The sequence below is a fragment of the Hipposideros armiger genome, unplaced genomic scaffold, assembly GCF_001890085.2.
Source record: "Hipposideros armiger isolate ML-2016 unplaced genomic scaffold, ASM189008v1 scaffold_108, whole genome shotgun sequence".
In the NCBI taxonomy this organism is placed as follows: Eukaryota; Metazoa; Chordata; class Mammalia; order Chiroptera; family Hipposideridae; genus Hipposideros; species Hipposideros armiger.
Window position 1 is genome coordinate 1634867 of NW_017731458.1, and position 17871 is coordinate 1652737.

At 45.3% G+C, this 17871-nt stretch overlaps 1 protein-coding gene across 2 annotated transcripts in view; it reads left to right on the forward strand.

Moving 5' to 3' along the window:
- Positions 1–1779, forward strand: part of COPRS (coordinator of PRMT5 and differentiation stimulator) — a 7473-nt gene extending 5694 nt beyond the window's left edge. For both annotated transcript variants that reach the window (XM_019646967.1, XM_019646968.1), the window contains 2 exons: positions 628–846; positions 1362–1779. In XM_019646967.1, coding sequence (XP_019502512.1) covers positions 628–846; positions 1362–1531 — 389 coding nt within the window. In that variant the 3' untranslated portion in view covers positions 1532–1779. The remainder of the gene's footprint in view (positions 1–627; positions 847–1361) is intronic.
- The last annotated feature ends 16092 nt before the right edge of the window (positions 1780–17871 follow it).

A 17871-nucleotide genomic window follows, 5' to 3' on the forward strand; every position in this document is an offset into this window, starting at 1 on the left:
CAGTGTCACTGGCCCTCATATGTGGGATCCGAACCGGGGCCCTCTGGCGTCCCAAGCCAGTTCTTAACCATCGCGCCACTCGGCCGGCCCTATTTTGAGATCTTTTGAAAATATACTTTCCAGCCCTTTCTGATTTCAGGAGGAAGACACATGGTGGCCATCCATTGTGACTAGATGGGTTCTGGTCTTCTGCCTGCTTTCCTTCTACTCCCCCCTTGTCCTGTGCTCACGTCTAACACGCTCTTTGAGGATGAAGGGAGGAATAGAAGAGCAAAAATTCAATTCACATCTGTGTTGTGAAAGTTAATCGTTTGCTGCCATGACATATAAATGACCTGAAAAGGTAAACTGTGCCTGACTCCCTGTGTGAATTACAAGACTTGGTAATTAATGGCCTTTCTGAAGGCAAAACGTCTTATTGAAAATAATCGATCAACCCTACTTGTAAAAATGTCAATGGGAACTTTTTTTTTTTGAAGTGCTCAGGTAGCTAAAGAACTCTGGCAACAGTTGTGTTACTGCTGGCCTCTTAGTAAGTCTGCCAAAAACTTCGCAAGCACACAAGTTGACCCTCTCTGGTTTGTCAGTTGTTTGAAGGCCTTCTTCTTCCTTTTGTCAATTACTTAGCCAGTGGAGTGCAGAGCATCCCGAATGATAGTCCTGCCGGTGGCGAGGGCACGCATCCTGAAGAGGGAGGCTTTGCTCTGGATGACGATTCTGATGGGGAGCCCAATACCTGGGAGCTTTCAGAAGGCGTGTCTGGCTGTCCGTCCAAGGAACAGGCTGCTGATCTCTTTAATGAGGACTGGGACTTGGAACTGAAAGCAGATCAAGGGAATCCCTATGGTAGGTATGGAATTTCTGGGGCCCCAGGCCAAGGTTCGAGACCCTCCCAGATTACCTCTAAAGGCAGACACTTTGGAAGACGGACCCATACCTGTGAGCTTAGCTTGGTACCTGTTACAGATCTATGATGTCTGTGACAGCTTCTCTTCCATATTGAAATATATATATATATGAAAATTTTGCATTTGACTCCATAATGATCAGTTTTATCATTAGCACAATACTCCTCTCTCCAAATATCTGTGTGAATTGAGAAGCTGCAGACAGAAGTGCTCTGTTTTCCAGCTGCTTCCTCTGCACTGAGAACATTTGGCTGCGCAGCACAGCTATGGGTTGCCTCAGAAAGAACATGCTTGCAATTCTTCAGGAAAGGAGGACTAGGAGTGTATTGTGTATGTGTTTTTAGTGTATGTGTTTTTAAACAAAAGTGCACGTGTCTGTCCCCTAGACATTTGTTGTCTATTTATTTCCGCCTTCCCTTCTTCCTTTAATCTGTCTTTTAAAACTGCCCGCAGATGCTGACGACATCCAGGGTTGCATTTCTCAAGAGGTCAAACCGTGGGTGTGCTGCACCCCGCAAGGAGATATGATCTATGACCCCAGTTGGCACCACCCACCTCCACTGATACCCCATTATTCCAAGATGGTCTTTGAAACGGGACAGTTTGATGATGCTGAAGACTGAGTGCAGCTTTTTGCCTGGCAGGTGGGTGGGCCTACAGATCAAGGTCACTCTTCCCTTCTGTGAGGTGAGATGTCATATCTGAGGAAACATTCCCAGCGTTCCCCGGGTCGGGCACACAGACTGATGTGAAATAAGGTCCCACGGTCCCCTAGTTCTGTTGTTGTTTTTAATGATCTCCTCCTTGGATGTGTGAGTGTTTTGTGTCTGTGTCAGGAGGAGGACTTGTGCTCTTTATAAATAAAGGTAGAAAAAAAAATCAATGTGCTTTTGTCTGCTTTCCCCCCCCTATTTAATTAGATATTTCTGAGCAAAGCCTTACTCCTTCATTTAGAGTCCCTGACTTACATTTTAAGGATTGGAGTACTGGAGATTCAAATTACTCTGTGAAAGGAAATACTTTTTTAGTTTTGCGTCTGTAGATCTGGCACTATTCGCCACGGAGACATTGGTTACTTTGTGCCTGATTTCTTTTCCTGTTGATGGAAAACTGACCATTTACTTAGCTAACTTTCTGTAGGCTAGAAAACTAAAGGGCAAATTAATTAAACCAGCAATTGTATCATCCTCAGTTGTCATGAAAGGATTTAAAAACTATTTTCTCTTTTTTTAAAAAAGATTTTTATTGGGGAATTGGGGGGATGGGAACAGTGCTGGGGAATTGGGGAAGGGGAACAGACAAGTTGCTGTCCTTTTGTTCTTCAGTCTAGTTGTGGAGGACGTTGCTTCACTGGCCCAAGTTGGCACCATCATTGCGCTCTTCCAGGGTGAGGCAGATCAGTCGCCGGCTTCTGGATGGCCACTCACTGCGGCTGCTGGCTGCTCACTGCGGCTGCTGGCTACACACAGTAGCCCATGGCAACCCACTGCCACAGGGGCTGCAGCCTACGCCATCGCCAGCGACTTGCAGCAGCCCAGCTCCAGGTTGAGCTGCTGTTCAGCATCTTAGCTGTGGAGGGCAGTGTCACTGGCCCTCATATGTGGGATCCGAACCGGGGCCCTCTGGCGTCCCAAGCCAGCTATTAACCAACGCACCACTCGGCCAGCCCAAACTATTTTCCATTTGATGTTTTAATCCTTACAATTACCTACATGAAGTCACTGTGTTTTAAAATTTTACCTCATTGTAGAGATGAGGAAAATAAAACTCCAAATATTGACCTCTCCAAGATGACACAGCCAAGAAAAGGCAGAACTGGATCCTAAGCCCACATGTGACTGAAGTCTGCTGTCTTGATTGGTCCTGCCAGAGGTGGGATCTGGGGGCCATTCCTGGGCAGGTCTGTGATGCATCAAACTAAGTCACCCTGGCCTTTTTGGCAGGCTTAGGGATTGCTTCTCACCTGCCTGCCTCCTTATGGAAGCTGAATCCAGAAAAAGTTTCAGGTCTGAAGTCTTGAGTCAATTCCATAGCAGTAAAGCGAACATTTAGTCATTTAAACTATTTTTCAGACGTCCTACAAAGTGTGGACGAGGAAGGCAGTGGCTTTGGTTGTGAGGGACCTCATGGCCAAGGCTGTCCTAGGGAGACGAAGTGTTCCTTTCACTGTCCTTGCTGAGGGGACAGCCGTAGACCACATATCGCCACACTGCCCTTTCCTTCCCCCTCCCAATGCCATAGCTGATAAGATGCATGAAAATAAGCCTGTCTGCTGTGATCAGGTGAACTTGAGAAACTGAGCCAAGAAACTGTGGGGGCTTGAGGAGGAGGGCAGTATTGCTGAATGGGAAGGCTGTGTTACTGATGGGTTATGCTGGCCTGTGTGTGAGCTGAAACAGGAAATGCAAGGGTCACGAGGTGGGGAGAGTCCAAGGTGGGCAGCATATGTCTGTGTCCTGTGCTCAAGTAACAGGAAAGGATAGTCACAAGATGGTGCTGCTGTGACCCACGGAGCAGCTGTGAATCTAGGACTCGCTCTTGCTTTTTAGAAGCTAATCGTTGCGGTTTCGCCTGGTTATTTCCAGACAAGTGGGTGGGAGAGAAGTAGGGTCTGCGGGAACAGGGACATAGGAAACTATTTTTTTACAGTTAAAGACATCAGAAGGGCCTTAATGGCTGAACATTGGGTATGTCAGGATAACAAGAAAAAGGAGGGGCGTTAGTCAATTGTTCTGGTTTACATATTATTCTGATGCCCCTCATAGGATGAATCGAGCATAGAGAAAGATCTAGAAGGATAACTCCCCAGTCTGTGACTTTGGTCATTATAAGGGGGTGAGTAGTGTAAGGAAAAAGGTAGTGAAATGGAAAAATACTAATGGTATAATAAGTGAAAACATAGACTGGAAAACTACTCTGATAATACTGCAAATATAAAAAAATTACGTGACTGATAAGGATTAATATGAACAAATGGAAACAATTTGATGACATGTTGGCGGTGTAGGCTGTTTGCCTTTATATTTTTGTTAATTTAATAATAGATTTTACAATTAAGTGTTTAGAATAAAGACATAATGTTATTCAGAGACAGAGTTGCCTCCTCTGCCGAGTCTTCCCTGCTCTCCGACAAGCGTCACAACATTTGCGTCACTGCTGCAGCCACTGACTTCTGGGTCTGCCTCCCTCTTGAGGGCGAGGACTCTGGGTGCAGGGCCCCATCTCACTCCTCAGCAGCCCTGTTTCACAGCATGGATGGAGCGCAGCATGAAATTGTTCAGTCAATATTGGCACAAATTCTTCTTTTTTTTTTTTTTAATTGGGAAATTGGGGAAGGGGAGCAGCCAAGTTGTAGTCCTTCAATCATAGTTGTGGAGGGCGCAGCTAGCTCAGCTCCAAGTCCAGTCGCCATCTGGCTGCCCGTTCAGCTTAAGGTGCCGTGTTCAATCTTAGTTGCGGGAGTTGGGGAGTGGGCACATCCCACCATCCCACGCGGGAGTCAAACCGGCAACCTTGTTAGGAGCACGTGCTCTCACCAGCTGAGCCATCCTGCCACCTGTTGGCAGCTCAGCGGCAGCTCAGCTCGGGCGCAGCTCATTGGCCCATGTGGGAATCGAACCGGCGACCCAGTTGCTCAGAGCTAGCGCTCTTAATCAACTGAGCCACTCTGCCGGCCCCAATATTGGCACAAATTCCACTTGGTAATAGTGCAGTATTTGCCTTGGCTGTATTTGGGGTTGGCTGATAACATCCCAGGCTGGTGATGAAGAAAACATAAGGTATTTGAAGAACCTTTAAAAAGTCTTTGTGCTAATTCAGGTTAGGATTTAGTTAAGATTGCTTTTCTAGTAACAATTTTTTAAAACAGTGTATAGCAGCGGTTCTCAACCTGTGGGTCGCAACCCCTTTAGGGGTCGAACGACCCTTTCACAGGGGTCGCCGGGTACTCGTATGTGGGCGTATCTGCATGTGGGCCTGGAGATGGATAGAGGAGCCGTGTCTTGGTTCCTAAGACCATCGAAAATATGTGTTTTCCGATGGTCTTAGGCGACCCCTGTGAAAGGTTGAGAACCGCTGGTGTATAGGAACAGAACAGAGAGAAATGTCTAGAAACAGTGAGCTTTGCACCCATGCTTTAATCTGAAAGCCTTCAATCAATGACCAAGTAAATTTTGTTCTCTAATATCTAGAGCGCGTGTATGACAAATGAATTTGTAATACAGATTATTTGATAAACAACAAATCATGGTTATTTATTTTTTTTTTTTTTACTTTTTGAATAAAAATCACTGTCGCAGTGATTGCTAACCAGTGTCCTATAATGAATTCAATTTTAGGTACTCAACAAAATGAAAACCCTCCTGTCTATCCCAATCTCTGAATGCTTTGCTGAGAAGTATTAATCACAGAATAGAGAGAGAACATGGGTATTAAGGCTTGTTTGGGCCTTGTACTATGTGCAGGAATCCTCCCAGCCCACTTCCAGTCATGGGCAGCTCACTGCCTCAGAAGGGACCCATCCATGGCTGGCTAGTGCTGTGGATTAGAACATTCTCCGTTGTATTAAGTTGAAATCCATCCATCTGGTCCTGGTCCGCTGTGTGGTCCTGACCTTCTTTCAAATACAGGAAATTAGCAGTCTACCCTCTCTCTGGCTTTTTGTTTTCTAGACTAAACAGTCAACAGGCATATATGTGTCTGGAATTAGAAAGGGAGAGGAGGAGGAGGAAGGAGGATAAAGGACTGTTTTGGGAAATTTTGAGATTTGGGTAGGAGGTGCAGGATTGAGAGAGGTTGAGATTGTTCACTGAGGGCATGTAAAGTGAGAAGAGGGCCGCGGACAGAATCTTGGGGAGCATTAGCAATCAAAGGATAGCTGGAAGGGTCAGATCCCAAGGGCAGGCTGTGGCAGTAGAGGAGGAAGACAACCAGGTGAGCACCACTCGAGCCACACGTAAGAAGAGAGTTTTAATAAGGAAGGAGTGACCATCTTTTATAGAGAGAAGCCAAGTCAGAGGAAGTCTCATAGGGTATTTTTGGATGTGGGAGTTAGTGCTCACATAATGTAATGACTTGGCCAGGTGTGGGGTGGGGACATGGGCATTGCAGGCTAAAACGTTTTTAGGGATGTGTGTGGCCTCCTGAGCTGCTGCCTCTGGCACTACTGTTTCTCTTGACTGGGAGGCAATGGTGGCTTCTAGCCAGCTTCTCTCCGAATGTGTGAGCCAGGCTTGGAAGTAGCAGTGATGGGAGAAAAAAGGAGGGAATGGAGGAACAGATGTGGACAGAGGCTGCTGGAGGAATATAGGTACTAAGGGAGGAACAAAAGACAGAAACTTTTTTATTTTTTTTATTTTATAGGGGAACAGTGTGTTTTTCCAGGACCCATCAGCTCCAAGTCAAGTAGTTGTTTCAATCTAGTTGTGAAGGGTGCAACACAGCAGGAAAGAACTGGCAACCTTGGTGTGATGAACACTGCGATTTAACCAACTGAGCTAACCGGCTGCCCCCAAAAGAGAAACTTTTATTCTGACATTACTTTCAAATAATATCATTTACCAAGAAAGAAATCATAACTGACCACAGCAAAAATCTTGGGTGACCGAAAGGAGAGTAAGAATGTGTTTATCAAGTGTGGCTGGATGACATTTGAGATACGCACTTGTTTCTCTCACTCCCTCTCTCGTGAGAACAGGCAGTTGGCCCTCTGCTCTTTATCTTAGTGGGATGCCTAAGGGTCCATGGAAGGGTTGAAAACAGCCAAGAAGTATTTCTAGCTTTTGTTTTACAAAAAGGGATTTTTTTGGGGGGGTGGGGTGGGTGTGGGGTAAGGAGGCAAGGGGATTTTGAACCAACAGATTATGTTTCTTGAAGAAATGCGGAGGGCAAGAATTTTCCCCAGCCTCTCTCCCCACTCCCTCCCAAAAAAGATCTTTGGGTTGTGAGAAGATAGATTGGGGGGAGCGAGAGAGATCTGGGGGTGCTAAGAGCAGACGGAATATGAGCTTTGCTTCCTGGTGTGTCCCTGGGAAGTCAAGTCCTCAGAGAGCGATAGATGTTGGTGCTTCTAGGCAGTCAGGACCATCTTAAAAAAGATGCCCATGCCTGAGCCTGCAGCAAACCTTGTAGACCCAGAGGGGTCATAGGACAGGGAGGACTTTTAAAGATGGACATTAGATGACCTCATGCCCACCCCCCACTTGTTTTGCCACTGCATGAGGAAGTGAGGAGAATCCCAGAAGTCCCGGATGGAAACTCGGGGTCAAAAATTGGGCTGGTCAGAGAAAATGACACTTGTTTCTTGAACCTCCAAGATATAAGAGATGGGAAGTTAACAGAAGCCTGGATGAGAGCAAGTTACTGCTGGAGGCTGGGGGCCAGATATCAGCTAGGTAAAGATGATGTATTTAAAGTATTATCATGGGTTGTTAATTAATAATACCAGAGTGCTGATTATTATTATTTTTTTGTTGTTTTTATTTTCTATCTGGATGAAACACTTGCAATTTTTGTACTGTGGCTGAAACAAGCAGAATTGTGCCATTCATAATTAGTCTAGGTAATTTTGTGTATTTTCAATGGCTCCAGTGTTTCTGTCTGTTATACCTTTCTTCCCTTTGGGAAATTCTGGGGAAAATGAGCCCTTTCACCCCACCCCTAAATTAGTTTGATTCTGTGTTTACGTTGGGGATGGTTTGGTCATCCTGAGACGCTAGGAGGGTATGGTGGGTGGTGCTTCCCCAAGCTTTGCTCTCGGGTGCCTGGGTGGCTGGTGGGCTGACTGTAGAGGCTCTTTTTATGTCCAGAAGCAACTGGCTGGACTCAGCAAAGCTCCACTCCCCTGAGGAAATCTGAGCCTTGTCTTCCAGGGAGACGGAAGCACACTCGTTGGCTAAGTAAATATCTTGGCACTGCACCCTCCTTGGTGTTCCGGAGTTTGCTTTCTTGGGCCCAACTTTTCACAGGGTGGTTGGAATCTGGAGAACAGAGAAAAAAAAACCCCAAAAAACCTCAAACCCTGGCGGTAGCCCATATGGATTCTGCCTCCCAGTTCTCCCAGAGCAGATTCCCCTCCCAACTAACAGAATGCTGGAGCTAGAGGAGTGAGTGAGTGAGTGTGTGTGTGTCCGGCCAGAGAGACGTTGGAGGGTTTCACAGGAAGGCAAGCGGCAGGGCTGGCTCCCGCTTTGTTGATTTAGCGAGTCTGGCTGCAAAGCCCAGGCCTTTGGAAAGAAAGGCCTCCCTGCTTCCGGCAGTTTCTACTGAGCTGTTCCGGGACTGAGCGAGATTCTGCAGGTGTTTATGTTCAGCTGGGTTCCAAGATACCAAGATTCGGAGAATTCCACCAGAATTTTACTTGATGATGGCCTCGGAACTAACACACAACCGTGGTTTCTGAAGATGGTATTTCTCTCCACCTTACAGGGTTCCCTGGTCTTCTCCAGGAGGCCTGCTTCCACTTTCTGACCATTGCAAGGTGCAGTTGGCTTTCCTTTTTTTTCCCTTCTTTTTTCCTGATGAGGTGATTTTGATTTCAAAAGCAATTTCCTCTGACAACTTCTCATTAGCTGTTGAACAAATGTGGCAGATATAAGTTAGAGCCATGTGTTTGGCAACTCCAGGCAGGCGCTTGAATTTCTGGCTGCTGCCCGTGGCCTTATTCTGTTCCTCCAGCAGATGGCAGTAAAGACCTATTGAGTGCGGCCTCGTGTGTGAGCCCAGGGAAGAGTGAGGGGCCTTGGAGAAGTTGAGCTGGCTCAGCGTTACCTTCCTGTTAATGGGCTTCCTGCTGGTTGGCAAATTCACCTGTGAATTCGTGAGTGGGATTTACTTTTGATTTTATAGATGAGTTTTTCTCATAAAGGTTATTGTGACATCTAGGATAAGGGTCATCATTGTTACCACCACTCAATACCTACCCCAGAGTCTGGCACAGTACGTGCTTAATAGATGCTTGCCGACTTCAACCAAAGTGTGCATATGAGCAAAGGAAAGTAAAATACATTGTGTTGCACGTCTCTGCCAGATGATACGTTAGGTGGTTTTTCTTATGAAGTAAGGTTTATAATTCTAATTGTACAGAAAGAAATTGAGGCCCAGGGAGGTTAAGATAATTGGCCAAAGGTCACAAAGATAAGATATGACCCAAGTCATCTGACTCCCAGTTTTTGGGCTTGTATGCACCCTCTACTGGGTGCATACAAAAGTCTAGGATAAATTTGTTTTAGAAAAAGCAAGGGAATCAGTGTAGGTTTGATCTTTACTCATCAATTTATTTCTGAATATCTGCTATAAACTGTGTACTCAGGATGGAGAGGTGGAGGACCTGGTTTGTGCTTTCTGAGTCCAGCGGGGAAGGTGATAGCAGACAAGAGACGTCCCTCTGGAGAACTTCGTAAGCCCAGGGTGCAGTGGGAACCCCGAAGGAGGGGTGAGAGATCAAGGAAACCCCTCAAAGGAGACAACCTCGAAGCCGAGTCCCGGAGGACTTGGCCAGGACAAGGGTGGCAGAGGATCATCCAGGCAGAGGGAGCTGTGGGTGCAAAGACCCCCAGGTATGAGAGGACTTGCGTATTTGGGGAGCTGGTGAGGTACATGGTGAGGGATGAAGTCAGGTAAGCAAGGGGCCTCAAGAGCTATGAAGGCGTAATTGAAGAGTTTTTAGCAGGAACGTGACACGGCAGATTTTCATTTTCAGAAGCTCCTGTTTCCTGGTGGAGAGTGGCAGGAAGAGGCTGAGACGGAGGCCAGGAAGGCCGGTGTGGGGGTTTGTAATCCAGTAAGAGAGGATGGTGAGCTAAACTAGGGTAACAGCTCAGGAGATGGAGGGAGGGAGACAGACTGGAACCATTCATAGAAGGTAGAGCGGACAGGCGTGGGGACAGCAGGCCCGCAAGGGGAGGGTGAGGGAGAGGAAGGAGCCTGGGATGAAGGTGAGGTCCACTGTGGCTTGGGCAACCAGGTGGGTGGAATGGGCTTTTAAGTGTGAATGATCTTTCGAGTTAATAAGAACTTTCATAGCCACTGTTTCAAGGTGTTCCATGTTCCAGATATTTAATTTTGTTCTCAGGGTTTGGAGGACGCACCTGGGCTGTGTAGCCACACACCTTGAACATGTGAGGGTCACACCTGTAGGGGAGCCCTCGTCTTCCCTTTGCTCTTCTCTCTCAGAGAGCTGGTATTCAGGATTTGGTACCTTTCTAGAACAAGGTGTCTGGGGTGGACACTCCGTTTGCCTCTCCTACATCCATTCTTCTCCTCTTAATGACCACCCCTTTCTTGTGCATCTCGTGGGCCTTGCGGAAAGCTAGCCCCACTCTGGACATATGGGCAGGGCATGGGGTTCAGGCCTAAGTTGACCTGAAGAACTGTATTTCTTGTCCTCTGTATTAGTCACCTAGGTCTGCTTAACAAATTACTATGAACTTGGTGGCTTAAGACAACTGGAATTAGTTTTCTCACAGTTCTGGAGTCCAGAAGTTCAAAATCAAGTTATCAGCAGGGCTGTGCTTCCTCCCAAGGCTCTGTGGGAGATTCTATTCTGTGGCTCTTTGAACTTCTGGTGACTGCTGGTAGTCCTTGGCCTGTGGCTGGCTGCCCACCCTAATCACTGCCTCGTTTTCACAAGGCTCCTCTCTCTGTGTCCGTCTTCTCTTCTGTCTTTTATAGGAATACCTGTCATTGGATTTAGGGTCCACTTGGATAATTTAGGATGATCTCATCGCAAGATCCTTAACCTAATTCCATCTACAAAGACCCTTTTCCCAAATAAGGTCACATTAACAGGTTTCAGGGGTTAGCAGGGAGACATATCTTTTTTGGGGGTTGGAGGGGGGCTGCCATTAAATATTCAACCCACTACAGCCTCTGTGGATGGCAGGACAGAATGAAATTGGGACCATGATGACACCGATGAACCCCTATCTCTAACCTGGAAACCTGTCTGCTTCAGGACTTCCAGTGATATCATTCAGTGAGCCCTCCTCATTGGTGTAAGACAGTTTGCCACGACTTCTTCCCTGTTGCTTGCTGCTGACTGCACCCTGACTAATGCATATGCCCATCTGGAGTCCTGTATGCAGGCAGTCAGTTGGGTGTGGGGCAGAGATCACAGCGATTGGAATTCTCCTCTGCTGGGCTCTATTGTTGTCACTCTGTGTGACCTTGGGCAAGCCGCAGCCTTGCTGACCATCGGTTTGAATCTATAAATGAGGCCCTTGTCTCCCTGCAAAAGCCTTTTCAAAATGGAAGCCAATGTGGTTTCGGTTGTTATGGCCTCTGCATTCCAAGAAAGACGTAATAGTGCTGGCAAAGGGCCAGATAATGGAGAGATGAAGGGCTTTTAACATCAGGGCAAGCTCCCCCATTAGGATTCTTTAGCCTGGAAAGATGGAGCCTATGGAGGAATGTAATTACAGTCCTTCAGGTGATAAGGTGTATCGATAAGGTGGTAAAATGAGAACAGACTTGTTCCTCAAATCTCAGAATCTTTAGAAGCCTCCGGTGCCATGCCTAAAAGTTTTGAGAAGTAGTTCAGGGCAAACGATAGAAAGTGCTCCTTGACTCAGTACAGAGGTGAACTTGAGGCACATGGGCAGCTTGGTGTTGTGCCCCTGGAGTCGGGAAGACCGAGGTTCCACTCCTGGCTCCAGCTGTGTGAGAGTGAGCAATCCTCTTTTCTCCTGGAGTCTCAGAGTGTTCATCCGTAAATTGGCAAAAAACCTGGTAGTAAACCAGGAGTGAACTTCTACAGACTAACCACTAGCTACCCACCCACCATCACTGTCACCCATGTGATCAGCTTCCCACTGTTTATTATTAGATGGACTAACTACAGAGTCCTCACCCATGCATTTGATCTCATCTCTCCCTTACTCGAGGACCACTTAAGCAATTCTCTCCTACCTTTCCTACACCATCTGTTTCCCACTCTCTACTAGATCATTCTCCCTTGCACAAAAACCACTATCGTTTCTCCCACCTGAAAAGAACCCTCCCTGAATTCCACTTCCCCCTCTAGCTCCGGCCCACTTTGCAGCAAATCTCCTTGAAAGAATTGTCTAGAGCTGTCTCTTCTAGCTCAATGAATCTTCACAAAAGAAATACACGCATGGAACTACCATCCAGGTTAAAAAAAGAAAAAAAAGGAATAGTACCAGCACCCCAGAAGCTCTGTCTACCTCCCAGTCACTCACCCCTCTCTACACGCCAAGGTAACCACTGTCCTGACTTATAACACCACAGATTAGTTTTATATTTTTAACTTTACTGTAGTAAAATACATATAAAATTTACCGTTTTGACCATTTTAAAGCATACAATTCAGTGGCGTTTAATACATTCACGATGTTGTGCAGCCATCACCATTACCTGGTTCTAGAACGTTTTCATCACTTCAGAATGAAACCCCGTACCCATTAGCACTTACTTCCTCATTCCACATTCTCATCAGTCCCTGGCAACCATTGCTCTGCCTTTTGTTTCTGTGGACTTGCCTATTTTGGACATTTCACATAAGTAGAATCTTAACAATGTGTGGCCTTTTGTGACTGGCTTTTTTCACTTGGCATAATGTTTCCAAAGTTCATGCACGTGGTAGCATGCATCAGTACTTTATTGTTTTTGTTTTTTTTTAATTAAATTTATTGGAGTGACAGCGGTTAGTAAAATTACATAGGTTTCAAGTGTACAACTCTATAATACATCATCTATATATCACATTGTGTGCTCACCACCCAGAATCAGTTCTCCTTCTATCATTATATATTTGAACTGCATTTTCTTTATGGCTGAGTAATAGTCCAATGTATGGCTATACCATGTTTCTTTACCCATTCATCAGTTGATGGACATTTGGGTTGTTTCCACCTTTTGGCTATCATGAATAGCGCTGCCACGAACATTCACGTACAAGTTTTTGTTCGAACACCAGTTTCATCTGTTTTCAAACTTTCAATTGGCCACATGATTTATATTCCTTTCCTGTCCGACTTTATACTCTATTAAGATTATGTTCTATAACGTGAGATCCATCCACATTACTGTAGAGCAGTAGCGTGCTCATTTGCATTGATGGATAATATGTCATGTGACTGTATCACCATTTATCTAATCTGGTTTTGATGGGTTATGTCTATTTTGGGGTTATTATGAAGAATTCTGCTCTGAACTCTCATGTTTTTTGGTGAACACACATAGAGCTTGCTAGTAGACATATACCTCGGATAGAATTGCAAGGTCATAGGTAATGCACTTGTTTAGCTTTATAGATACTGTCAAAGGGTTTTCCAAGGTCGTTCCAATTTTCACTCCCCTAGGAGTGTGTGAAAGTTCTAGTTGCTCCATATCTTCACCAACACTTGACATTTCCACTTGAATGTTTAACAGATGTCTCTAACTCAGCAAGTCCCAAAGTTAACTTCTTCTGTTCTCCTCTAAATCTCTTCCCTACTCAGTCGATGGCAACTTGGTCCTTCCAATGGCTCAGGCCAGAGACCTTGGAGTCATCATGATCTTCCCTGATTTGATCCCTTACATCAAATGACAGGAAACTATTTGGCTCGTCCTTCCAACACATCTAAAATATAACCTCATCCCTTATCCTGCTACCATCTTGCTGGATTCACCATCATTTTTCACCAAGATTACTGGAATACCTTCCTGTTTGGTCTTCCAGCTTCCATTCCGCTTCCGTTCCACATATTCTTAGCACAGCAGCCAGGGTGATCATTCTTTTAAAAATTGTGGTAAAATATACATAACATAAAATTTACCATTGTAATGCGTACAGTTCAGTGGCTTTCACTTTGTTGTGCAACCATTACCACAGGGTGATCCATTTAATATGTAAATTAGGTCATTTTACTTCTCTGCTCAAACTCCTCCAATGGCTCTGCATTTCAGAGGAAGAGTCCAAGGTTTTACAACAGCACACCAGGCCTTGTCTAACCTGGTCGTCTGTTACTTCTGTGACTTCATCTCCTCCCACTTCTCCTTGGCTCTCTCCACTCCAGCCCTGTAGACCTTCTTGTGTTCCTGGAACATGCCAGGCGTGACTCAGCCACAGGGCCTTTGAGCTGACTATTGCCTCTGCCTACCTGGAGTGTTCTGCCTCCAGTTACTCTGATGGTTAACTTTCTTGCCCCCTGAAAGCCTTTTTTTTTTTGCCCGCTATCTATGAATTTAAATATAAGAGCTGGCTTGTGGTTAAAGAATTCTCAGGATAAAAGTGCTTTTTCTTTCCACTCACTTCCAATGTTTAACATGGGCGATTTTCCTTGCTCCTCTGTGGGGAGCCTGAGTTTATTTCTAGCCCACTCTTGTCCTGGAGATGTGGCCCTGCTTTACAGGAAGTCCTCCATTAGCATCTCCACCTTGACTGGGTTAGGGTTTGTCTCCTCTTTCATGCACTCGACCAGGCCTTGAAAACTCAAGCTCATGATCACTTGGCTTTGGCATATTTCCTCAAGGAGAAAGCCAACTTCCACATCCTCTCCAGTTTCCTGCTTTCCCTTCTTTTTTGGCCCTTTTAACCCTTTTTGCCAGCTTACTTGATGTCTCGATAGGATTGGAAACATTTTGTCCAGCATTTTTAATGTTTCATCAGGAAGTAGTTCAGACTATCTTGTCTGCCCTATTGCCAGAAACAGAAGCCCGTTAAATATTAGCTTGATGAAGGCAGCATATTATAGAAGAAACGACAAGGTTTCAGGAATCCTTCGTCCCAATCCCAGCCCTGCTTTCAGCCAGCTGTGATTTCAGACAAGTCACATGGGCCCTTTGGGCCTCAGCTTTGTATAGCTATTACTCTATGCCAGGTGCTAAGGATTCAGAGATGAAAGCCTAGAGGCTTAGCTTATGTTCATTTTATAGATGACATTTAATCTCAGAGAATTTAAATTACTTGCCCAGGGTCATGCAGTCAGTCCGTGGCAAGGGTGGGATTTGAACTCATCCTTCTGACTTCAGTCCTGCACTTTCTCCTCCACACTCCCTTTCTGTAGGCCAACCAGAGCCTGTGCCTTTCCCCTCTTCTGGGGGTAGTCACAGTCTATGGGGCCTGGTCAGAGCTGGGCAGGCTGCAGGGTGCTGGGCTGCCTTCACTTGCCGAACAAGCAGCAACTCCCCACGCAGGTTTTTCCAAAGGTTTTTTTTTTTGTTGTTGTTGTTTTAATTTGAAATATTTTATATATACACATGAGTTGTTTTTTTAATTTGAAATATTTTATATATACACATAATGCATGGGGTCAGTTTAAAGAATAATAAATACCCTTGTATTCAGCACCTAACTTAAGACAGTGTTTCCAATACTTCCTAACCCCTCTGTGCATTCTCTTCAAATCCCACCCTTTCCCCTCATCCCTTGCAAATAATCATCATCCTAAAGGTGGTGTTTTTCATTCTCTCACTTGTATAGTTTTACCAGATAGGCACCGATCCCTAATCAATACACTGTTTAGACTGGAGAGTTTTTTTTTGGATTTCTATTAAATGAAATCACGCTGTATATATTACATGGCGATTTGCTTTATTCATTCAACATTGTGTTTGTGGGATTCATTCACGAAGTTGTAACATTCATTTTCATAGCTATATAGCATTCCATTGTATGACTAGCATATATGTATTTTCAGTGCATTCTCATGTCCATGGGTGTTTGGGCTATTTACAATTTTTATTTTTATGAACAATGCTTCTGTGAATATTCTGGGGCCTGGTGGGAGATTTTCTCTAGTAAAGTTATGATGAGTAGAATTACTTCCTGGGTTACAGCACATGTGTGTACTAGATAATGCCAAACTCTCTTCTAAGGGCTTGAGTCCTACTAGCGTGTATGAGGGTGCCCAATACTTCATATCCTAGAACTCTCTTCTATGCTGGTTTGTCTTCCACTCAGCTGTGTCCATGTCTTAGGCCTCTTGGCTGTACTCAGGTCTCACTTGGCCTCTAGCCTGAGTCTCTCTGGCTTGGTCACCTCCAGGCTGACCTGGACTTCCTGCTTTCCCGAGAGTCTGAGCCCTCGCTTGTATTGTTGGCTCAGCCTCTGGGAGCTCTCGGCACAGAGCTTCAGCCTCAGCTCTGGATTTGGGTCCCAGCAGGGCCCTATGGCTCTGGGGGTCAGTCACTTTCTCTTGTCAAGCCAGGTGGCACTAGTATTTTCTCCCGTAGAGGAAGCAGTGTCATCTCCCCACACCACCAGAACCAGGAACCCTTAAAGAAAGCTTTAAGCTTTTCTTAAGGCCTTTTGGCAGGTTAACACCAGCTCTGTCAGTGCTGGCAGGAGGACGTGACATCTGTACTGGCCATAGGCCAGGGCACATGGACGTCTCTGTGCACAGCGCCAGCTCATCCAGCCCAGGGCCACAGGTGTGTGAGTGTGTACACAGAGCTGACCCCACCCAGCCAGGACAGCCCTGGGAGCCTGCTTGCTAGTGCATCCACCTCCTGGCCAGATGCTTCTCTTTTTGACGGTGGCAGTGCCAGGAATGGTGCCAGGTGTCTTAGGCTCAGAGTGTCTGGGTTTTCCTTGTCATGGGAAGTTTTGTGATAATAGTGGAAAGAGCTGGGTTTGAAGCTAGGAGGACCTGGGTTTGAATCCCGATGCTATCACCGTACCTTAATTCTAGCCTGCATTTTTTGGATGCCTTCAGGCAGATAACTCCTGCTATAGATAATGCTAATCATTAGAGGAATTCTGCTGGAGGCTTGAGTTTTTGGAAGGGCAGCCCCTTGCCGGAAGGTACCTCTCCCGAAGAGATGGGGAAATATGTACAAAAATAATGATTGTTTATCAAAGATTTGCAGGAGCCTCAAGACCAGGCTCAGATCCCCAGGGGTCAACAGACCAGGAACAAAGAGATTTAGAGATTTTTGAACTCTTCCTTGGATCCTCGTAGGCGCCTAGCTGCCTGTGGTTGACAGTCACCTCTCACCCTGCCCGTTCTCCCCTCCCTTGACACGAAAGAAGCCTGAATTCTGGGCTCTCTTAACATGGATTTGTGGAGGCCCTAAGCCGCCTCCACACTTGTCTAGCTTGGCACCTTCTCGATCAATATACCTTCCCTTACTCCAAACCCTGATGTTTTGCATATTGGCTTTTGAAGCATCGGGCCCATGGACTTGGAACTGGTGACATCACTCACCTCTTAGTTGTGTCATTGAGACTGCCTGGGCCTAAGCTTTCCTCATCTGCAAAAGGTTAGTAAGAATTTTTACTTCATTGGATTCACTGAACCAAAATAAGAGCTTGGCAGAAAAGGGCTGCTCAATAAATATCAGTGACTGTGATTATCACATGAGATGGGGCTTTAATTTCACCACAGGGAAATAGAGATATAGTGCTATAGACAGTAATTATTTCTTTTGGAACAGCCCAGGCGTCAAATTTTCAAATATTTATAAACATATTATTTTTTTAGAAAAGAATACATTATAAATATTTTGGAAATGAGAAAAGGAGAACACCAAAAAACTCCCCTAAGATTCTACCACCTGAACACAAGCACTTGTGAACATGGTGGTGTACTTCCTTCCAGGATTTTTTCCACAGCCTTTTATTAAGTGGTTATAACCGTAGGATACGCACAATTCTGTTTTCTTTTTCTTTTATGTTACAGTGTATCATAAACATTTTCCCATGTTGCTACATGCTATTCATAATTGTAAATGTTTATGGTTGCATACCACTCTTAATTAAGACTTTTGTGCATCAAGTTCTCCAGTATTTCAGGTTTTTCCCTTAGGATTCCAGAAGTCAAATAACTAGGTCATAGGGCATAAACACTTTTTATTGCTTCAGATTTATATTGCCAAATGGCTTTCCAAAAAGGTGGTATCAATTTGCAATGCAGTAATGTCTGATAAAGCTCATCCAACTGCATATTCATTGGTATTGGGTATTATAAATATATTTTTCTCTTGGCTGATTTATGAACTGTGTCTTTTCTTTATTGGCAGCAGT